The sequence below is a fragment of the Tetranychus urticae genome, chromosome 3 (assembly GCF_039701765.1).
Source record: "Tetranychus urticae isolate SD_2017Ah chromosome 3, NJAU_TeUrti_SD_1.0, whole genome shotgun sequence".
NCBI lineage: Eukaryota > Metazoa > Arthropoda > Arachnida > Trombidiformes > Tetranychidae > Tetranychus > Tetranychus urticae.
In genome coordinates this window covers 2043066-2066654 of record NC_142960.1, presented here as the reverse complement: position 1 = coordinate 2066654, position 23589 = coordinate 2043066, and the positions used below count along the sequence as shown (strand labels likewise).

At 32.3% G+C, this 23589-nt stretch overlaps 3 protein-coding genes across 4 annotated transcripts; all 3 read left to right on the top strand.

Annotated features, from left to right (window-relative positions):
• The first annotated feature begins 719 nt into the window (after nt 1-719).
• On the top strand, nt 720-3686 carry LOC107365919 (uncharacterized). 2 transcript variants are annotated; one of them, XM_015933494.3, is made up of 3 exons: nt 721-857; nt 935-2962; nt 3451-3686. In XM_015933494.3, exons 1-3 carry the CDS (start codon nt 752-754, stop codon nt 3492-3494), a joined length of 2178 nt encoding a protein of 725 aa, XP_015788980.1. In that variant the 5' UTR covers nt 721-751; the 3' UTR covers nt 3495-3686. The 2 variants fall into 2 exon arrangements, with proteins under 2 accessions (XP_015788979.1, XP_015788980.1); XM_015933493.3 differs by lacking the exon at nt 3451-3686 and having other exon boundaries at nt 720-857; nt 935-3181.
• A 9614-nt stretch (nt 3687-13300) lies between these two features.
• On the top strand, nt 13301-15334 carry LOC107365920 (uncharacterized). The gene is made up of 2 exons (XM_015933495.3): nt 13301-13474; nt 13571-15334. Exons 1-2 carry the CDS (start codon nt 13369-13371, stop codon nt 15214-15216), a joined length of 1752 nt encoding a protein of 583 aa, XP_015788981.1. The 5' UTR covers nt 13301-13368; the 3' UTR covers nt 15217-15334.
• Nucleotides 15335-20106: 4772 nt separating this feature from the next.
• On the top strand, nt 20107-21119 carry LOC107365783 (uncharacterized). Its single transcript, XM_015933355.3, has 2 exons — nt 20107-20404; nt 20480-21119. The coding sequence occupies exons 1-2, from the start codon at nt 20273-20275 to the stop codon at nt 20996-20998; spliced, it is 651 nt and encodes a 216-aa protein (XP_015788841.1). The 5' UTR covers nt 20107-20272; the 3' UTR covers nt 20999-21119.
• The last annotated feature ends 2470 nt before the right edge of the window (nt 21120-23589 follow it).

Sequence of the window (23589 nt, the reverse complement as noted above, 5' to 3'; positions counted from 1 at the left end):
AACAAGCAAAATCCCTGAGGCTTGTAATCTTTTTCATCATCTTAATCATAAACTCATCTCTATCATCATTTTCATCTTCTTCATCTTCTTCTCTCTTCTTCTTCCCTAGTCTCATGTTCATCTCCTACTTACACCTCATTTTGTCTTGAACCAAAGTTATCATTGAAAGTTGTTTATTATAAGGTAAAAACAACTTCATCTTCAGGTCACTTTATCCCAAGTAAAATAATAACATGAATCCAAGGCCAGTTTTTATCATTATTACTCACTCAATAAGAGGTCTTCATTTTGATCTTCAATCGCTTTTTGGCCACCCAGACCTTCACCATCTCTCCACTATTTCCATCATCTTCAACATGTTGATAATAATTTTCATCTTCTCTCACTCTTCCTCCATCATCATCTTACTCCTGCCCAAGGAACCTTTAAATCATGGTTTACCTTTGATTTGGGCGAGTGAAGAAGATAAAAAGAAGTCTCATAATAGTAGCAACTTTCATCTTCCTTTTCATCTTCCTTCTCTTTCTTCTTCTCTTTCTAAAGGCGGAGGCACTTTTCTTCTTTATGCCACCCGCAGACAGACATTCTTTATATCATCATTTTCCTCATCATCATCATCTTCTCTCTCTTATTCTCTCTCTTATTATAGGAGATGAAAAGGCTGAGTGAAGATGTTAATGCCACTAAGCGGTTAGCGAAAAGTTGAAGAAGTGGTTTTCAGTTGTTGCTTGTTGCTGCACAAAGCTACATCATGTCGCTATCAAATGATCAAGTTAATTTACCTTTTCGCTGTGATTATTGCCAGCGAACCTTTAAACACAAAAGAAGTCGAGATCGACACATAAAAATTCATACAGGTAAGACTAATTGAAACTTTTATCAACTTTTGTCCATTGATTTGCAAATTTTAATTTCTTGCTTCTTCTCAACTTAGGTGATCGACGATACAAATGTAACAATTGTGAGTCTGCCTTTTCTCGAAGTGATCACCTCAAGATTCACATGAAAACTCATGACAACATGAAACCTCACCAATGTTCAACCTGTAATCGAGGTTATTCAACAGCAGCTGCATTAACATCACACATGCAAAACCATAAAAGGTCAACATTAAAAGTAAAATCAACCGTTGAATGTAAACCTTTTGTGCGTTACAAGGATAATGTTGAAAACAGTGAGGTTAAAGCAAATGTGGACAAAAAGATGATTAAGAATGGTGAAAAGAGCGTTTCACCGAGCAATTCATTGGCTGAAAGTGACCATCAAACCTGCCAACAGCAACAAGTTACCTGTGGTCTATGTGGTAACAAATGTACCTCACTTGATACTCATATAAGAGAAAGTCATCTTCATCATCTTCTTTTTGCTGGTTTACTTCAAAACTCTTTCTATGGTGCATCCATTGCTAATTGGCAACAATTAATGCCAAGTCCAACAACACCGGGATTAGTTGCTGCTGCAGCTGCAGCTGTTGCTGCATCTTCTTCATCTTCATCGTCAACATCATCTTCATCACCCACAACCAATACTTGCAACAATCTCAATCAAAATCACCAGTTTAATGAGAATCTCAAGAATGGACAATATTTAGTCCAACAATCTAAATCAAAATCATTCCCATCCAAAGCAAGTTCATCTTCACCTAATCACAATTGTGATTCAAAAGTAAATAGTTCACCTTATTGTTCATCAAATGATTCAAATATCCCTTTCTTGTGTAATCAATGTTCACCTTCACCATCATTTCCTGATTTCGAGTCATTCCGTGTTCACCTTAAATCACATCTTCTCGCCTCATCTTCATCTTCATCTTCATCATCCTTATCATCCTTATCCCCTGGATCTCTACCAACCAATTTAGATCTACTCAATCCCATTCTGGGTCCATCCATGATTCATGGTCATCATAATTTATCTCGCCATCAACAACGTTCTTGTCCATATTGTGAAACAATTGTTACCTCTGACTTGGAGAACCACATAATCAGTTCACATTTAGCTTCAACAGTATCCTCATTCACTTGTGAATCTTGTAAAAAAGTATTTACTAAATCAGATGATCTAACGAAACACCTAATGGACTATCATTCCCATCATCTGTATCAATGTTCAATTTGTCGTGAAATGTTTGATACTGATGTCACTTTACAAGTTCACTTTGCAGTTAAACATTCAAACCAATGTAAAGTATTTAAATGTTCAATTTGTAATGAACTTTGGCCAAATGAAAACGATTTCAAAGTTCACCTTAAAGTCGCTCATTTCTCAAACCCAAGTCTAGTCAACCACCACAACCTTGCTCATCAACACCAACACCAACATCAAACCACTAACGGTGTTCATCCATACTCACCAAGTGCCTATCGTCATTTACCTTCATCTTTGGTAACCTCAACGAGTAACTCAAACAATGGCAATAACACCAATCCTCATCACAACTTAACAGTTAACAGTTTAACTGCGGCAGCATTCCAACTATTTGGTCCAAAATCGTACTTCAAGTGTCAATTTTGTTCAGATGAATTCCAAATTGAATATCTATTAGAGAAACACATTGAATTTGTTCATGGACCACAATTAGCTTCACACTCATTACCTTACAACCAATTGAAGCGATCAAGTCCAGCAATGGGTTCACCTAAAAGTGAACCTAAAAAGCGTAAATTGGATTCGACTAATGGAAACGATGAAATAAACATTGATTCAGATGATATTGATGAAGAGAAAGATGTCGATGAAGATGTTGTCGATACAAGTAATGATCAAAAGGAAAGTGAAACCAATGATGAAAGGTCATCTTCACCAACAAAACGTCGCCTCATTGAATCACCCAAACCTTCAACACCTTCACCAACCGAACCATTAACAACCGTAACATCATCTTCATCCTCCTCATCACCACCATCAACCTCTTCACCAATCCTTGGTAAACCCGGTAAAAGCTCAATAAAATGTGTTAAAGGTGATTATCTCAATTTTTATAGCCCACTTTGGACTCCTTATACTCGACTCATTCAATCCTCAGCAACTTCATTGATGATTAATTAAGTTACGAGATTCATGTTCAATAAATCTCTTGACTTGACTATTCCAATCAACATTTAAAGCATGATTAAATGAAACTCATTGTAAACCAACATTTGTTATTGAACTAAAAATAAAAATTGAAATTAACTTTTCATTTTTGCATGTTTTCAATCCTTTCCTTTTGTCAATTAACTCTTCGGGTGTTAAAGCAAATGATTCAATGGGAATGGTAAATCATCGGCTTTTGGGTTAACTTTTGGGTCTTGCGGTTATAATTAGTGGAATCATGAGACAATTTAATCTTGTTTCATCAAAATTTATTTGCTTTCATAACTAATCCAAGTTTATTATCCATTTAACCATTTAATTGCCCTTTGAAACAATTTAAAATTAATTTGTTAATTTGTTCACATTTCTCTCAAGGTTCACAGATAACTTGGACTATTGAGACAATTCATGGATGTTGAAAAAGGATCAATCAATGGATTTACAGGGAATTTTGTAAAACACCAAATTTTATATCCAAATGGTATTTCATAAAGCTTATAAATCATTTTGTTATTTAATTGTAATTTGATTAAAAGAACTTTGAAAAATTAAAATTCTGAGCAAACGTTCAATTTGCGTTTAAACTTGGACTTCACCTTTGGCAATCGGAATCAAAGTCATTTATTTATTTATCATTAAATGCTAATGATGGTTGAAGCAATGAATGTTCAGAACTCTTTTTGTTCAGTTTTTAAATAGTTTTCAGGTTGAGACCTTTTATTGCGACTTTTGGCAAAAGTATAAATGAAGTTGAGTGTCAAAAAGGCAATTTCAATTGGTTATGCTGTGGTTTCTTTTGTGGGTCAACTCTTATTGTCCATTGTATTTTCAAGATTAAAGATGAGTTTAAATGAAAGCGTAACTTGAATCCATTTCAATGGACAGTGAACATCTAATGAAGAAACAGTCTTAATTAACAGATTTGCCTTCTTCTTAAACTGGTTAATTAGATTAATTTATGAGCTAGAAAAGGCAATCAACAAGTTTTCATCTTTCAAAGTAAACTTTCCCTTTGCTTCTGGTCATTTCAGTGGCCAATGTTTACCTCTCTCTATGCCAAGGATGAGAAGGTAAAAAAGGTTGATAAACTAGAAATGATTGGTTCCACTTGCCAATTACCTTTAACCTTAAAGGTTAACTCACAAGATTGAGATGTAAATGTAACCAATTCAATAGGAATGGGCAAGTTTCAAGTTGCAAGATAAAAGAAACGCTAAAAAAAGGTAAACATTTCCTAAGGTGACATGAAGAGAATGTAAATTAACATGTAAAAATGAAATGAAATGCACTTTTTGATGGATCAAATGGAAAATAGAAAAAGAATGGAAATGTTTTTGGAAATTGAGTTAAACTGACCTTCTCTTGACCCATGTATTTCTGTTACATTACACCAAATCAAAGCACCTAAACTATAACCTTAAAGGCCCTTAGGCTGGAATAGCATCAATTACAAGTTACCAGAATTGAGATGTAACTTTGAATTGCTTTTCCAGACTCAACCATTTATTTTCATTTTAGCAATTAGTTAGTTTTTTGATGCAATTTGAATTGAGTCGCACAAATATGTGTTATAAGTGTATATTGATAGTAATCTGAGTAGATGGAATTTAATATGAAAATGATGAAAATTGAGAATCAATCAAATGATTTTGATCAACAATCAACACTCAAAGTTAACTTGAACAAGTAAACTCTATTCTTGTCTGTTTCCTCTGTAAAACTGGTTCCAATGACGATCATCGCTCCAACAATACCTGTAACTTACTTGGAGGTCCTTTTAAGTGCCTTAACAGGTAAGCAAAGGAACAATCATAAACATTTCTTTTTTCATTGTTGAGCAATTCAAGCCAACGATAAGTCCAGTCGGACATGCAGTTAAAGGATCATTTCAATTGAACAGATAATCAGTTGAAGCAAATCTTACACAGTCAATAAAGCGCTTCAATAATTTCACCTTTTTTTAGATCAACTTCAACTTATTAATCGTTTAAGCACTTTACATCTTTAAGTAACTATAAATGTTTATGTTTCAAATTAAAACTCAGTTTACCATGAAAGTAAACATTTTTTCACCATTTCCGATCTTTTGTTTGCTTTTTGTTGTATTTTGATTAAGATTCATCCAAAGATTCATTCACTGGTTAACTTGTTCAATTGTTATATAAAAGTGTTTTTGTTTTTAACTTTTCATTGGAAATTTCATCTTCTTTATTCAATTCTATTTGATTTAAGGGAAATAAAGAAATGATTTCAACCGTTTAACACATTTTGAAGCTATTCAGATGAAACTGTACTTTGTTTTTTCATTAAAGATCACGAATTGTTCTGGTCAATCCAAATGATTATAATGAAACTGTCCAAGAAGACAAACTTTGAAATACAACTTTCGTTGTCCATGATTGTTACATGCAATATCAGTTAACCTGTAAGTTATCTTTCAGTAAGAAGCTCAATAAAGTCTAATGAAAAGATCCGAATCGAAATTTGATTCCTAAACTAAATAAAAGTTTTTAATATGAAAAATTTAAAAAAAAGTCTTATTATTTATTGTTATTATTATATGCAATTACTGAGTAATTATGATTAATGGATTGTAAGTTAATTGTTTTTAATGATAATCATTTCAACATGAAAACATATTAAACATAATTTCGTTATTCTTATCATCACCATCATATAATAACAATTTCAGTGTTTTACTCAAATAGTAAAATAATTTATTGTTTGATCCAGTTTGAAGCCACCAACAAAGTCAATGCTAATTCAAACCTCAATGTTTGTTCAAACTGAATTCATTTGATATTGATATTGATTGACTTTAAGTTTAACTAAAGGTATTCATTTCAATTCAATGTTTACTTATTTTTTGACTTTTTTTTCTTCTTCTTCATATTTAATCATAAAAGTGTACAGTTTTTGATGAATTTACTGAAAAGATTAAAGTAAAGGAAAGCAAAGTAAATGTGATCACCTTAAAGCACACCTTAAAATGTGATCATAAATTGAAAGCTTTTTGTTCATCATTTACTGTAAATAAAACAAAGCTTCTTAAGAAGGCGATGAAACTATTGAATGACCTTTAAGACATTTGGTCTTGACTCGTTGCTCTTCCTTCGAGTGTTTACTCCCAGTTATCACCTCCTATAAACAGCTCAGGTAAGAAGCCAAATATTTGCATCGATTGTGCCTCTTTAATAAAAAGCTTACAGCTTAGCACCTGAGTGTCACTTTGAAGGTACAACCTTCAATATTCAATTACACTGTTGATTCGTTCAAAGATTCAAACCAGATTCCAAGTGATTCAAGTTTTCCAATTAAAATTGAGTTTTCGGGTGAAAATGAAATAAAGATTTGAATGGGAAAAGGAGCGAAACAAAAGGAAGATCAAAAAGTGTCATTTTACTTGTAACTGTCAAATGTAAATGTGTTTCAAAAACAAAATAACTCAACTTTTTTGGTTCCTTTTTTGTACAGTTTACCTAATCAAACTTAAGAAGCTTAACATTTTTTAAGTTTACGGTCAAAATTGTTGAAAAAGCAAGTTTAAATGTAAAAAAATGTTCCTAAAACAGTCACTCCTTTGAAATGATTATCTGTAAACAAATCAACAGTAATTCTTATTTTAGTTGTTTTTTATGATTGATTGAATGATTATAGTTTTGAACACAGTTTTGCTTGTTCAAAATCATATGGAAACGGTTATCCACTTATTATTAGCAATGTTATTGACTAAAAGTATAAAAATGCTGAAAATCTTACTTTAAAATCATTGGATTTTTGGTTACAAAACATATTGAAATTAGCGCCTAAAAAATTTAACCGGTAAAAGAAGAGCAATGACGAGACATTTTTGAGGCGCCATAGAAACTCTTCTGATTCAATCTGTTGTTCAATTTCATTTATTTATCCGATCTTAAACGGAATTTGAAGATTATTTTCTGATATTTTCTGAATTATTGTTCGATAAATGGTCAGGTGAAAGCAGCTCACAGTGATTCAAGAAAGCCAAGTTTCGTGTTAAACATCCAAATGACGAGCAGCAATAGGATATGATTTACAAAGACATGGGATACAATAAATGTGTAAATGAATTTGGATTGTCCTGTATTGTTTGTTGATTTGCTGATTTACATTGGATATTATTGCCGATTCAATGCAGTTTGGTGCTAAGAAAGTAAGATTATTCATGATTTGAATCATCAACATTTATTGTATTTTGTAAACACTTGTAAGGCAACTCAATGAATATGTTGGTTACATTGATTAATCCATTATTATTGAATGTAAAAGCTGCTCCTTTTGCCTTCAACAAAAGCCTTTTACCTTTACCCTTAAGTACCCATTTTAAGATTCATTTTGAAACCTTTTTTAAGATTATTTCCTTGTCCATGTTAAATTGTCTGTCCATAATACACTTTCAATCTGCTTACTATTATTTGACCACTCCATTGACCCATATCAATCCATCCATATATTTATCAAGGTCAACTCTTTACTTTTTCCTATTTCCTTTCTTCCCTTTCCTGGACATCTTTCTCCTCCTTCTTTCCCCTCCTCCTCCTCCTCCTTCATCATCATCATCATCATCATCGTCTTCCTTCGCCCAACTCATTTTAACCATTTCAAGTCCATTTCAAAGCTATTAAATTGCTTTTGTGGGCAACAACAAAACCCTATTCAATAACCAATCATTGTAACAATTTCATCTTCATTTCAGCCTCTTTTAACTTTAACATTTTCCATTCACATGAACCAATGTAATATGAAAAGTGATTCAAACGGAACCACGCAGTTGACCTTACCTTGTTTAGTCCTTTATTAAACCCTTTATTATACACAGAAAAAGTGAGATGAGCTAACCTATTGACCTTTCACTTTCATTGAAAAATATTTAAATTCAAATGTCCATTTCACTTTCCTTTTATAATCTTTTTCTTCTTTTTTTATTCTTTTCTTCTTCTTGTTAGAATCTACGGAAATGGCCGGAAGTAACCCAATTCCAGGTTGACAAGATAACAAATGTTGAAACATGTTAATCTGGTTATAACATGAAATTGATAGACTTTCATTGTTTCCAAATTAAATATCCGTTCCATGTTAACCAAGCAAACACTAACAATTGGTAATCTTGGTTTAATCCAGTTTCTCAAGACATTTGGATGGATTGGAAAACTGTTGTTCAGTTGATTGTTCAATGATAAAAGAGGAAAGGAAACATTGGAATAGCCTTAAGGCCTCTTCTCCTCGTTCAAGACCAAAAGAGGTGTTCACTATGGAACAAAGACTATGGACAGAGAAAAGATGACCGTTTGAAAGATGAATATTAGGTTAAGATTAAACTTCCCTTGAGTCTAATTAGGAAAAGAAGAAGAAAAGACAATTAGAGAATTTACCTGAAAGAAATGGAATCTAAATCAACTAACGATACTTAATTATCCCAAGTCTATTTGGCCCTTTGCTTCTCACCCATCAACAGGTAACAATAAATTAGCATTCACTATGCACCATATTGTTATCGTTAATACCTTTTCCCATTTCATCTCAAGACTAGAAATGCATCTCAAGCTGCTTCAATTTCAAAGCACACAAAACAAAGTTATATGATTCAACTGACAAGGAAAGGTGAAAATAATTTGAATTTAAACTCAATGGAATGAAACCAAGACAATTAGCCAATGAACATCTATGAACAATAAGAAATTGATTGAATCACGGATGTTATTGAAATATTCAATTGATGAAAAGCAAGATGGGAATGACCACAATCCATTATTGGCTTGGGTGGAAAGCGAATCAAAGACGGTTGTAATTATACAATAATTATTATATTACTGTTAACTTAAAGGTGGACAATTTACACGGCAATGGCAATGTTAAACCTACAACAATCAATAGATATTTTACGATGATTCAACCCAGCTAATTAACAGGTTAAAGCGCAAGTGGCAATCATTGAGAGATAACAATAACAGATTTGATGGAAACACCTAAACAACAAATAAGAGATTTCAATGGATCAATGAATTACCAACAAAAAGATCCTGTTCAAGAACGTTAATTAACATTCACAAAGCTCAATATTGATTGTGATTGCATCTTTTATTCATCTTCAACTGAAAAGGTAAAATATCATTTTAACATCAATCGATGACCTTATTTAACCTTAACCACATTTCGTGTTAAACTGACATTAATTATTGAAACATTGTTATGATTTATTATCGTCAACAGATGAGGACCACAAAAATGGCTACAAATAATTGGTGTTGAGGTGACGCATCATAATTAACTGAATCACTGGTTGAAACTGGAATGAAAGAGAGCACAAGATAAGGTCATCTTGGACATAAGACGTTGACTTTGGCCACCAATTTTGATTACAAAGGCAATTGTAACATAATCACAACATTGATCCACTATGAAGGGCTTTACAAATGTTTAAAAAAAGGTTAACTTGGCTGTTGGTATCAATTGAATTGCGGATAATAGTGATTAAATGATCATAGCCATGCAATTGTTTGAATGATTGAGCTTGATGTAATTGCGTATATAAACCAATTTAACTTTGATTGTTCCCTTGATTCAGTTAAATGGTTATTCATCTCTAACCGTGACACATTCCAATGTCAATCTATTCAACTAATAATGATAATAATGATCATCAGTTGATGCTAAATTAAGGAAACAATGAAAGAAACATTCAAGAATCATTTGAGAATCGCAAAGGCAAAAAAAATGATGAATCGTAAAATTGAATGAATGTTGTCATATTGAATGAACCATTTGTTGCAAGATTGATTAACTTTTACTGATTTATGTAATTGCAAAATTGAGAGTAACTTCAATTTTTTTCCCTGACTTTGATCAAGTTTTCATGATAAAGTCTCACAGAAAAAAAGTGAATCCAATAAGTGTCTTTGATTGTAGGAAAGTAGTTTTTTATTCTGGTTTGACCTTAACCTTTCAAGTTGTTTGGTACTGAGAAGGAGTGATTGGTCAAGAGAATGAAAAATAACACAAAAAGATGTTTTTTTTTACTAACTTGCATCTTCATTTGTGGTCCTAAAGATGAGGATTAAGAGGATGAAAAGACCACCCAGCAATAGCTTAATAAACCTTATCGTTTGTTAGCGGCTTTTCATCCTTGTTTGGGCAAAATGGCCTCTGACATTAAAAAATATGTTATCATAACTTTGAACATCCTTTCACCTTTTCAAGAAGGAAAAGCCATTCATTACTTTCACTTTGATGATTGAATGCATAGATTTTGTAATTTCAGTGTTTTTCAGGGGAAAATGTTTCCATTTCAACCTTTGATTTGGATCATTATTTTTCTCAATTTTAATCATTGAAATATTTGGTAACTTTGTCTTTAATTTAGTTTGATTTTTCATGATTAGAATTTTTCTTTTTTTCTGAAAAAAAGCAAAACAAAAGATTCTAATGATCAGATTGGGTTAACAATCATTAAGGTTTGCATGGTCAGATTTATAGTGAGGGTAGATAACAATAAGATTGAGATGTTAACGTTTGAGATGATGATGAAGATAGATGAAAAGAAATAGGTTTGACCGATGATAATTTGGTAAAGGATGATCATACCCATTGGGGTTTAATACATCAAATCAACAAGAATTAACAACAAGATTAAGATGCTCAAGGTAACTGCGAAACTAATTCGCCTTGTCTACCAATTTTTACCTTTCATTTTTCCTTTTGCTTCTCTTTGTGTTTACTCTTTGCTTAGCAAAGGTAAAATGGATTCACCTTTAACATCTTAACCAATTTTGACCTTTTTTTGTGATCAAGCTTAAACAAGTAAAATGTTACCTTTGCAGATGAAAAAAAGGTTGCAAATTTTAAAATGGAACCAATTAAGGAGAGTAGAAAGAAAGGAAAAGAAAGACTTGCTCTTTTAGGTGACCTTAGGGTAAAAAGGTTCACACAGGGTGACCTAAGGTCTTTCAATGTAAAGGGATAAAGGTTGGGTTAAAGCACAGTTTAAGTTTCACTCTAAATTAGGTGGCCAAGTAAGTTCATTAGAGAAAGAAGAAAAGAAGAAGAAGAAGAAAGAAGAAAATGAAAATGAAGACGAAGAGAAGCCGATGAAGCCTATCAAGAAGAAGACGAAGAAGACGAAGATGAAGATGAAAAATTATCACTATTATGTTTGAATTTCAGGCCCACTGCGAAAGGTTATAACGTTAGGTTAGGAAAGGTTTGTCTTTGACCTTTTCTCAATGTTATTCATTGGATTGGCCGAAGTAACCATTGAACACATCAATAACATCTTTTCATGGAAATGACAGAAGATAAAGAAATGGGTTCCTTTTTTAGGCCTTATTAGTGGCTATACCATATGGTCAGTATCACTGTATGAATACAAGAGATTGACCCTTTGGTTAACAGGACAACAGATCCATGACACTATTGAAAGAGAGTTGAAAGGAGAATGAAAAATGTCACTTTACTTTCACTATTAAATGTAAATAAACTAATGGAACATTTAATTGAATCATAAACATTGACATTTCAATTTAAAGTAACAATTTAATCGCCATCTTCTTCATCTTCTTCCTTCTCTTGATAATAACGATGAAATGATGATAATTTTGGTCTTTTATTTCGTAAGTAACAATCAAGTTGATGAGCAGATTGATTAAGATGATAGTTATACAAATCACTTGGGTGCTTTTCAAGATTACTTTATAAGTAAAAAACAAGCAAAATCCCTGAGGCTTGTAATCTTTTTCATCATCTTAATCATAAACTCATCTCTATCATCATTTTCATCTTCTTCATCTTCTTCTCTCTTCTTCTTCTTCTTCTTCCCTAGTCTCATGTTCATCTCCTACTTACACCTCATTTTGTCTTCAACTAAAGTTATCATTGAAAGTTGTTTATTATAAGGTAAAAACAACTTCATCTTCAGGTCACTTTATCCCAAGTAAAATAATAACATGAATCCAAGGCCAGTTTTTATCATTATTACTCACTCAATAAGAGGTCTTCATCTTCTCTCTCTTTACAGTCATTCACTCACCTTGACGTAGGTCAATTGTAATAACCAAATTGTTGGGCGATTTACTTTGATACTTGATTCTTTCATGGTGGCATTCAGAATAATATTCAATAAGATGATAATCATAATGGATTCAGGGTGGTTCTAATAGATGATGTCTCTATTAGAAGAATCATTTCACCTGCTTCCCTGAGGGCAAAAAAAATCTTCTCTTTTTTTTCTTTCTTCATTTTCTTCTTTCTCATCTTCATTATATCTTTCACCCTCAATTGCCTTCTCACTCTTGGCCACCCCTTGGCTTCTCTCTCTTCTCTCTCTCTCTTCTTCCCTATCATCATCATCTTCATCATCGTCTTATTCATACCCAAGGAACCTTAAATCATGGCTTACCTATAATTTGGGCGAGTGAAGAGAGAGAGAGAGAGAGAAGATAGTAGCATCTTCATCTCTCTCTTTGCTCCTCTTTACCATTACAGTTGAAAGTTATAATTTACATTGGTTTGAAAATAAATTACCCAAAATTGAGATGTCAGGTCAACTCTCCAATCTAATGAAGACATTTTGTTTTCCCATCTCATAGCATCTCAATTACATCGAGACTTAAACAAACACATGTGAACCCAAAGAGCAACATTTTTCAATGGCAAATGTTGAAAAAAGTGTGATGAATCAATAAAACAATGAACAAGTATTTGTTCAATTGTAAACAATTAAAAAAATTGAAATGAAAAAAAAAGAATGTGTGATGAAGAAGCAAGAAAAAAATGTCAAAAATTGGCAAGAAACAGTGAAGGTTATCAAGGTGTTTCAATGTGCTTTTACCTTGTTCAAGGAACGTGAAAAAAGAAGGATTGAAACCCATGAAGATAAAGAGGTAAAAGCAAGGCACTAATAAAGTAAGAAAAGTGGATAATAAAGAAAGAAGATAAACAAGAATGGAAGACTTGGACCACCCTAAATGACCAGTGGAGGCACCCTCCTAAGCCACCCGCAGACAGAAAGCCTTATCTTCTCTCTTTCTCCTTTTATTTCTCTTCTTCTTTTCTTCTCTTCTTTTTTACCTTTCTCTTCTTTTCCCTTTTCCCTTGCCTTTTCTCCTTTCCACAGATGAAAAAGATGGTAAAGAAGATGTTGTTAGCACCCGAGATGCTTTAAGTGGCTTTAAACTCACATTTTTACCAAAATTGTTTCTCAGTTGAAAACTTGCTGTTGCTTGGATCGTCTGCTTTTCTGGTTCCTCCATCTTGCTGTAAACCTGGCTTTAACTTACAATGTCTTTATCGTCTGATCAACTTGATTCCTCTTTTCGCTGTGGCTTTTGCCATCGAATGTTTAAACACAAACGAAGTCGAGATCGCCACATTAAAATTCATACCGGTAAGTTAATCCAACATTCAAATTCCATTGTTTTTACCTTTTAAAAAGATAACTAGAAAAGCTAACATTTTTTATTCTTTTTTTGGTTTACTTTAGGTGATCGCCGTTATAAATGTAACCATTGTGATTCAGCTTTTGCTCGTAGTGATCATCTCAAGACTCACATGAAAACTCATGATGATATGAAACCTCACCGTTGTTATCCTTGTAATAGAGGATTTTCATCGTCTGCTGCTTTAACATCACACATTCAAAACCATAAAAAAGCAGCTCTAAAGGCAAAGACTACTCTTGATGAATGTAAAAATGTTGCTGAACCTAAAAGTATTCCTGAACAAGAAAATATTCCTGTTAACAAAAGTTCAAATATTCAGAAGGAGGAAAAGGCTGAACAGCAACAAGTAACCTGTGGCTTATGTGGTAACAAATGTACTTCACTTGACACACATATAAGGGAAAGTCATCTCAATCAACTTATTTTTGCTGATCTGCTTCAAAACTCTTTCTATGGTGCTTCGCTTGCTAACTGGCAAAAGTTGATTCAAACTCAAGTTCATTCTGAATCTTCATCGTCGTCTTCAGCTTATGAAAGAACACCAAATTCTAGCCCAATTCAACATGTACTTTCTACTCCGAACTTTCATAATGAATACCTTCATCAACAACGTTCTTGTCCATATTGTGAAACAATTGTTACCTCTGACCTGGAGAATCACATAATCAGTTCACATTTAGCGTCAACTGTATCCTCATTCACCTGTGAATCTTGTAAAAAAGTATTTACTAAATCAGATGATCTAACGAAACACCTAATGGACTATCATTCCCATCATCTGTATCAATGTTCAATTTGTCGTGAAATGTTTGATACTGATGTCACTTTACAAGTTCACTTTGCAGTTAAACATTCAAACCAATGTAAAGTATTTAAATGTTCAATTTGTAATGAACTTTGGCCAAATGAAAACGATTTCAAAGTTCACCTTAAAGTCGCTCATTTCTCAACCCCAAGTCTAGTCAACCACCACAACCTTGCTCATCAACACCAACACCAACATCAAACCACTAACGGTGTTCATCCATACTCACCAAGTGCCTATCGTCATTTACCTTCATCTTTGGTAACCTCAACAAGTAACTCAAACAATGGCAATAACACCAATCCTCATCACAATTTAACAGTTAACAGTTTAACTGCGGCAGCATTCCAACTATTTGGTCCAAAATCGTACTTCAAGTGTCAATTTTGTTCAGATGAATTCCAAATTGAATATCTATTAGAGAAACACATTGAATTTGTTCATGGACCACAATTAGCGTCGCATTCATTAGCTTACAATAAAATGAAAAGATCAAGTCCCAATATGGTCTCACCTCATTTAAGTGAATCTAAAAAGCGTAAATCAGATTCAACTGATGGAAATGATGACATAAATGTTGATGATGATGATACTGATGATGAGAAAGATGTTGATGAAGATATTGATGATTCAAGTAATGACAAGAAGACTGGAAATAGCATTGATGAAGAAAGGTCATTTTCCCCACCGAACCTAAGAATCGTTGAATCACCTCAACATTCAACACCATCTCCACCCTTTACATTTTCATCAATCTTTACTAGACCTGGTAAGAGCCCAATGAAATGTGTTAAAGGTGATTATATCAATCTAAATAATCCCATTTGGACTCCTTATACTCACCTCATCCAAAGTTCAGCAAACTCATTGATGATTAATTAATATAAAATATTATTTTCAATTTAAATTGTAAAAATGTAAGCTCATTTTAACCATTTGATGTAAAAACATTTTTTGTTACTGAACCAAGTTCCAATAAAAATTACTTTTCAAATATCAACACTTGCATTACTTTATTAAGATTAACCTGATACGAATTTAATCAAATAATTAACAAATTTCAATTTCATCTTGAATCTCAATCGTCAAACCATTGGAAACAATTAAAGATCTAAATTCATTGAAAATTACTTGGTTCGTTAGAAAGAGCAATTAACATTAAAAATAATTTCTCATCATCAGTATCAAAGGCAAGAAATAATTTGTCTCTGGTTATTAAATTAATTACAATTGCAACTAAAGAACCACATTTTAATGAATTGATGTTCGCCTTGAAGGATGAAGGTAAAGAAGCCTCATAAACAGTGAACATCTCAAGACATCTGTAGGAATCCATACAGATCCATGTTTCCATTTCAATCGTTTCCTTCATTTCATCCACAAATGATTCATTAAAGATTAAATCTATAATGGCAAGACCTCCAACTGAAGGAATAAAGGTGATTCCATCTTCAGTCTCAGGGTGTTTCATCCCTCAATTGCGGATCCAGGATAGCAAATAATTAATGGCAATGACAAGGCGAACTTTAATTTTAAAAATTTATCATTCAGATTCCAATCTGTTCATAACGAAACTCAAAAATTGAAACATGGGTGATCCTCAGGTTCCACTCCTTGTACTTTGTTTTCATCCTTCTTTCAGATTCTCCTCCCTCATCATCATCATAATAGCATTTCCATCCACCTTCAGTCCGATTCTGTGAGTTTCAAGAAACCAGTCAAAACAAGTCAACATGTTAACTCACCTCAGGATGAAAACTTCCATGATTATTAAACTTCTATTTCCATGTTTAATTTTCACTTTCAGCCTTTCGTTTGTGGTTAAAACCCGAATCTTGATTGATAATCAAGTTGAATATCTTTTACTTTCATCAATCAACAGATTGTCACCCAGAAAACATATTAATTATCCATTGCGTTTCCTTCAAACCATTAGTCTTGAAAGAAATAATTAGCTGAATCCAATCATTTCCAGTATTAAACAAAAGTAAATTGACAATGGTTAAAATCAGTCAATCAAAAACACAATTAGCCATTTAAATGATCAACAAGTACTAATTAATCTGTATTGAACCATCAAACAATTGTAGTTAATGTCTCACAATGAATTTAACTTTAAAATTGAAAGCCTGACCAACACCTAAAACCCAATTTAACCGTTCAAGACTAACCTCTTCAGCCAAAGGCTTCACAGGACATTAAAACTCTCCTTTAACTAACAATATTTGCTCATCAATTAGCTGATTTAATGAAAGTCACAATTGAGGAAAATAGCATTTCATTAATCACATTGGACTCGCATGGAGCAACACTTTATGGGTAAATCAAACAACAACCAACCATGAATAATATCAATCATTTTCTTTAACCAAAAATGCATTTAAATTGTAGATGAAATAATGATCAATAATGGGCAACAATAATCTTGAAACAACCACTTAAAACCACTCACATTTCAACTCTTTTCATCCTTTCCTTCCAACACTATCCTCTTTGTTTCAATCTTATCCTCATGAGCATTCACCTCATCTTTATCCTTTCCACTTTTCACTTTTTTGCCTCCATTCTTTACCTTCGTATTCACCTGAGAATTGATTCATCAATTGATAGACAATGATGGATTATCAATTCTCATCGGAATAATGTTCATTTTCTTGTCCCAAAAGCATTGACACTACCTTGCAACAAGGCTCACCTTTAATCTTAGATAACCCGAATGTTCATCCTGCTTAAACAAAACCCTTTCTTGATCTTTGTCAATCACAAGTTTCGTCTTTTGTTTTAACATTGTTACACTTTTGCCATCATTCAGGACAAGATAATGTTCATTGAGAGGCACTTTTCCTGGTTAATTGTTGGTGGTTTTTGGCTCCTTTTACCATTAAGATTGTAACTCTAGCAACAAATGATTCAGTTTTTTTCCAAGTCTCATGTTTTACTGATTTAACCATTAAATTGATTGAAATTAATTGCTTGGAAAATGCAGACGAACAGTAATTGTTGCATCTTGACTCGATTGGTTAACTCAATTGTAAACATCAATTGACGCTTATCTTTCATGTGAATCTATTGCCACTTAATTACAAACTGTTAATTGTTTTTTGCCAACATTTAAAGTATTATATTGATTAGGAACCATTACATTGGAGTTGGTAACAGGCAAAAGTGTAAACAAAAGCTAAACTTGAAAGGACAAAATATTGAAAACTGAACGTTTCTATTGCTTTGGGTTGAACTGGATGAATGGAAAGCTAAATTGTGTTGAGAAAGGAATACATTTTAGGGTTTCTTTTGTGGGTCAACTCTTATTGTCCATTGTATTTCAAGATTAAAGATGAGTTTAAATGAAAGCGTAACTTGAATCCATTTCAATGGACAGTGAACATCTAATGAAGAAACAGTCTTAATTAAGAGATTTGCCTTCTTCTTAAACTGGTTAATTAGATTAATTTATGAGCTAGAAAAGGCAATCAACAAGTTTTCATCTTTCAAAGTAAACTTTCCCTTTGCTTCTGGTCATTTCAGTGGCCAATGTTTACCTCTCTCTATCCCAAGGATGAGAAGGTAAAAAAGGTTGATAAACTAGAAATGATTGGTTCCACTTGCCAATTACCTTTAACCTTAAAGGTTAACTCACAAGATTGAGATGTAAATGTAACCATTCAATAGGAATGATATCATTCATGTAAAGAAAACTGAAAAAACCTAAAAAATGAAATATTTGAAAAATGAAGGATTGATGGAAATTGAAATTGAACAAAAACTAATGAAATGAAAGTCGACTTTTGATGGATTGGGAAACGAGTCAAGTGAAGGTTCACTTTTTTTTGCTTCACATTTTCCTTTGTTTTTGGGCTTCAAAGTGACCATTATATGGATAATATAATGATTTAAGGTGCTCTTTGATTGTCCAACTTGAAGAGTCATAAAGTTAACCTTGCTCGACCTCCTACTTGTTTGTATTTGAAGGCCTTTCAATTGGTCAACTATTGGTTGGCACTAAAAGATGAAAGGAAAGTCTGAATATTTTTGAAACTCTTTTTAGGTGTTTTAGTGTCTTTAAGAGGGAGTAAACTGGATGATATGATGAGACCTCATGTAGAGTCAGTCAAACTGATTTGTGTTTAGAGTTTTATTTCAGGGTGAATTTAAGGTTTACCTGTTGATAAACGCCACAGGAATCGGAAAGAGAATCCATTGTTGATCATTTTTCAAGATTACCTTTTTTTTATAACTTTGATCCAGTTTGCATCTTCACTTAAACAAAGATTACTCCTTGGAACAACAGCAAAATTATGAATGAAAGTGTTGATCTTACAATGTAATCTGTTTCATACCATTTATCATAACATCATACAAATGCTAAAGTCTTTCTTGATACAAAATTTACTCTGATTTTTCCGTACTAAACATTTGAACACTGAGCGACATTTCATTCTAAAACACAAAAATCGCCTTAAACGTTCAGTTCAAAACATGAACCATTCTTGATAGAATTGCTGATCGAATGTATAGCAAGACACATTGAAAATAGTTCAAGAAACTCCCAGTTTTTCAGCTACATAAGATAATAATGTAAATGCGATAACTCTTGACTCATGAGCAAACTCAATAGCATTTCTATAGGAAGTTATAACCATTAGGGCTGAACAATATCTGATGTAAAATAGAGTTACCTGTATGGCTCAGACAAACATGAAATTTATCAATTCATGTAAACGGAATGTGTGAAACAACAGCAAATAATTGAATAACCTAAAAATCGCTGTAATCCGATTTGCACCTTAAAAAGGTCAACAATATTTTTACAATAAATTCATTCTAATCAATGTTGCTTACTTTAAAATGTAATAATTGATTATAAATTGAAATATAAATATTCATAATAAACATGAATAGAAGGATATTTATTATGAAAAGTTAAATGAACAAAATGATAATCAATCAAATGATTTTGATCAACAATCAACACTCAAAGTTAACCTGAACAAGTAAACTCTATTCTTGTCTGTTTCCTCTGTAAAACTGGTTCCAATGACGATGATCATTCCTCTAACAATACCTGTAACTTACTTGGAGGTCCTTTTAAGTGCCTTAACAGGTAAGCAAAGGAACAATCATAAACATTTCTTTTTTTCATTGTTGAGCAATTCAAGCCAACGATCAGTCCAGTCGGACATGCAGTTAAAGGATCATTTCAATTGAACAGATAATCAGTTGAAGCAAATCTTACACAGTCAATAAAGCGCTTCAATAATTTCACCTTTTTTTAGATCAACTTCAACTTATTAATCGTTTAAGCACTTTACATCTTTAAGTAACTATAAATGTTTATGTTTCAAATTAAAACTCAGTTTGCCATGAAAGTAAACATTTTTTCACCATTTCCGATCTTTTGTTTGCTTTTTGTTGTATTTTGATTAAGATTCATCCAAAGATTCATTCACTGGTTAACTTGTTCAATTGTTACATAAAAGTGTTTTTGTTTTTAACTTTTCATTGGAAATTTCATCTTCTTCATTCAATTCTATTCAATTTAAGGGAAATAAAGAAATTATTTCAACCATTTAACACATTTTAACACACATTTTGAGACTATTCAGATGAAACTGTACTTTGTTTTTTCATTAAAGATCACGAATTGTTCTGGTCAATCTAAATGATTGCAATGAAACTGTCCAACAACGAGACAGAAAAATTGCAAGTTAGCTGTGTGTCCAAATGGTTTACTCTTTCTTAAAAATGACTCTGGACATTGCTTTCAACTTAAGTTTAGTCAGCGCAGGTCAAAAAGCTTCCTAGGCTGAAAATGTTTAATATTTCAGGCTTAGAGACCCAAACAAGCATTGTTTTGACCGCATTTTCTTGTGATTTTATTTACAAAGCCAAATGAACATCGATTCTCTGTTGTCTTTGATCTATCAAAGCTTTATTTAAAATGAGTGAAAACGGTGATTATCCCAGTGAAGTTACTATCAAAGTGAGACTTAGTGATGAGGATTACCAAGATATCCACATTGACTGGTCAGATGAAAGTCATGAACATAAACAGCAACTATTCATTGAAAAGGTAAAATTTCTAGATTTCCCTCTACCATTCAATGTTTAAACTTATTGATAAATTATTATTTTCCACTAATCATAGATTGCATCTTTCATTGGAATAGCAGCTGATTACATAAGGTTCATAGCATTAGATATGCCAAATATTTCAGTAATCGATAACCATATTTTCAATATAGAGAGTCATTATATCAGAAGACGGCCGTCCCTTCGCGTAGTGAATGATATTTTCATGCAATTCATCAATGATGGCGATTCTTTCTTCATTTGTCCACTTTTGGGTTTAATAGATCCTGAATTTCCTTTTGATTTATGTATCGTTCTTGTCGCCTCAGAACGTGCAGGTATCCAACCAACAGAATGTACTCCATCCTATTGTAAAATCCTAAATACTAGAGCCTTGCTGAATAGAAAGAAAGCAATCATTTTCAATTCAGAACTTCTTTCAAAAGTTAAAGCTGCTTTTACTGAGGAAAGATTCCAAGGCCAGAATCAATGGTTGAACATTTTACTCTACTTCAATATCTTACAACATTTCAATACGTGTTGTCGCTACAATAGGATGAGACAAAAGCGCCTTTATTTACCGAATCGAGGTTGATCTCAGGATTGGTTTCATCGTCAATATCCTTAACCTTTGTGGCATGTCAGAACTAATTTTTGAAGTTCAGTTTTGTAAAATTTAAGATAAATAAAGAAATCATTTTTACCCATTTAATCAATGAATAGTTTCCTTTACTTTGGTCAAATCTTTTGTTTCATTGAAGATCACGAATTGTTCTGGTCAATCTTAATGATTATAATGAAATTGTCCAACAACAAGAAGACAAACTTGGAAATGCAAATTTGATTCTCGATTATTGTTATTATATGCAATTACTAAGTAATCATGATTAATGGGCTGTAAGTTAATTGTTTTTAATGATAATCATTTCAACATGAAAACATATTAAACATAATTTTTTTATTCTTATCATCACTATCCAGCACTTAATCATATGCATTTCAATTTACAATTTAAACAATTGAAATTAAACTCAATTTTGCTCAAGATAATTGCCAAGTCAAAGATGTAAACCAACCCTTATTTGTATTAAACTTTTAGTTAAAATCAACAAATAATTAGCTTTTATCAGATCTAAACATTATGAATTTAAAATGCTATCATTTCATAGTTACAGCATTTAAGTGTTCCTATTCTTGACTCAATGCTGAAACCTAATGATAGCCTTTGATTAACACATTTTCAATCTAAGAATAACTGAATTCTAGAAAATAACAATTAAAGAAAAAAGATAATTGTTATGATTTTTCCAACTTCCCAAGGGAATGGTCAAGTTTATTCTGATCAGATTAAACTTATAACGATTCTGATGAAATGAAATTCTTTCATCAAAAGTCAAACTGACGATTTAATAGTCAATTGTTGAAATGATAAATTGAATAAATAATCGTCTCGCTATGATATAAATAAATTGTTTACTTGAAAAGATTGAAAAGATATTCAATGAACTTTCTGTATTCATTTGATCTAGATGAATATTGGACTAAAGTAAGGTTTAGACTCATCTTTTAGACACACAATATAATTTCAATGTTTACTTATTTTTTGACTTTTTTTTCTTTTCTGAATATTTAATCATAAAAGTGTACAGTTTTTGATGAATTTACTGAAAAGATTAAAGTAAAGGAAAGCAAAGTAAATGTGATCACCTTGGCGCACACCTTAAAATGTGATCATAAATTGAAAGCTTTTTGTTCATCATTTACTGTAAATAAAACAAAGCTTCTTAAGAAGGCGATGAAACTATTGAATGACCTTTAAGACATTTGGTCTTGACTCGTTGCTCTTCCTTCGAGTGTTTACTCCCAGTTATCACCTCCTATAAACAGCTCAGGTAAGAAGCCAAATATTTGCATCGATTGTGCCTCTTTAATAAAAAGCTTACAGCTTAGCACCTGAGTGTCACTTTGAAGGTATAAAATGCAACCAATCAGTTGATTTGTTTAACGATTTAAACCAGATTCAAGTTTTTCCAATTAATATTGAGTTTTCGGGTGAAAATGAAATGAAGATTTGAATGGGAAAAGAAGCGAAACAAAAGGAAGATCAAAAAGTGTCATTTTACTTGTAACTGTCAAATGTAAATGTGTTTTCAAAGACAAAGTAACTCAACTTTTTTGGTTCCTTTTTTTGTTCAGTCTATCTAATCAAACTTAAGAAGCTTAAAATTTTTGTGGTCAAAATGTGTCAAAAAGTACAAGCTAAAATGTAAAAAATATGATTTGGAAAGAATCACGCCTTCAGAATGATGTAAAATCATTCAAACTTACATTTCAATCCTTTTTGTTGTTTTTCAAAGTTTGCCAACTTTTGAAACCTCAGTTTCTTTGAATCAATTCTTGATGTTCATTTCATCATCTTCGTTGTCTAACTAGAGGCTGTCTCAAACATCGCATTTTTGCGCAATGAGTTCAATAGAATTCAATCCATAACGCCATCAAACTAAACTCAATTTTTATCATTTCACGGGACTCCAGAGTACGTGTTGTTACTCTCAGCATCCTGCTAGAACATGACTGCCTGAGGAATCTTAGTTGCTAACATTCAGCTCGACATGAAAAAAGCCTTTCTTAAAGCAAACGAAAAATCCGTTCCATCTCGTGTAATACGCTAGCGCATAAAATTGATTCCATTTGTTTGGTTAAAAAGTGTCGTTGGATGGACAATCAATGGCGAAATCGGGGACAAACTTTAAACTTCGATATCCTTTTGTACAGTTGAGGCAGCAAACAGTTTACTCGAAAGGCAGATTTACATATACTACTAATCTAACCATCAACCTGAAAACGAAAAAGTTTTCTCTCAAACACAACAAATTTCCCCATTCTGTTCAAACTCGAATTTCTCAGTAGCCTGAATACTGATCAAGCTACTTTTATCGAACATTTAGTGACTTTAGAATCATGAAGTTTTCTCGGAATCTGTTTAGTTTGCCACAATTTTCAAACAAAAATTTGATACATTCTCTTGTATTGTAAGTATAGATTTTATTTTCTTGATTTGTAGTTGGACTAATCATGATTGAGTAGGAATTACATTTAATAATGTGTTGACACCTTTTCAAACGATTTGCTTTAAAAAGGTAAAAACCTATAAATTTATTGAAAAGGGGTCATGAAACATGAATA

Bases quoted from the DNA above. Each gene is read 5' to 3' on its own strand.
- LOC107365783 (XM_015933355.3), top strand. From the start codon at position 20,273: ATGAGTGAAAACGGTGATTATCCCAGTGAAGTTACTATCAAAGTGAGA. The intron at 20,405-20,479 runs GTAAAATTTCTA...CACTAATCATAG, and splicing joins AGCAACTATTCATTGAAAAG to ATTGCATCTTTCATTGGAAT.
- LOC107365920 (XM_015933495.3), top strand. From the start codon at position 13,369: ATGTCTTTATCGTCTGATCAACTTGATTCCTCTTTTCGCTGTGGCTTT. The intron at 13,475-13,570 runs GTAAGTTAATCC...GGTTTACTTTAG, and splicing joins CCACATTAAAATTCATACCG to GTGATCGCCGTTATAAATGT.
- LOC107365919 (XM_015933493.3), top strand. From the start codon at position 752: ATGTCGCTATCAAATGATCAAGTTAATTTACCTTTTCGCTGTGATTAT. The intron at 858-934 runs GTAAGACTAATT...TTCTCAACTTAG, and splicing joins ACACATAAAAATTCATACAG to GTGATCGACGATACAAATGT.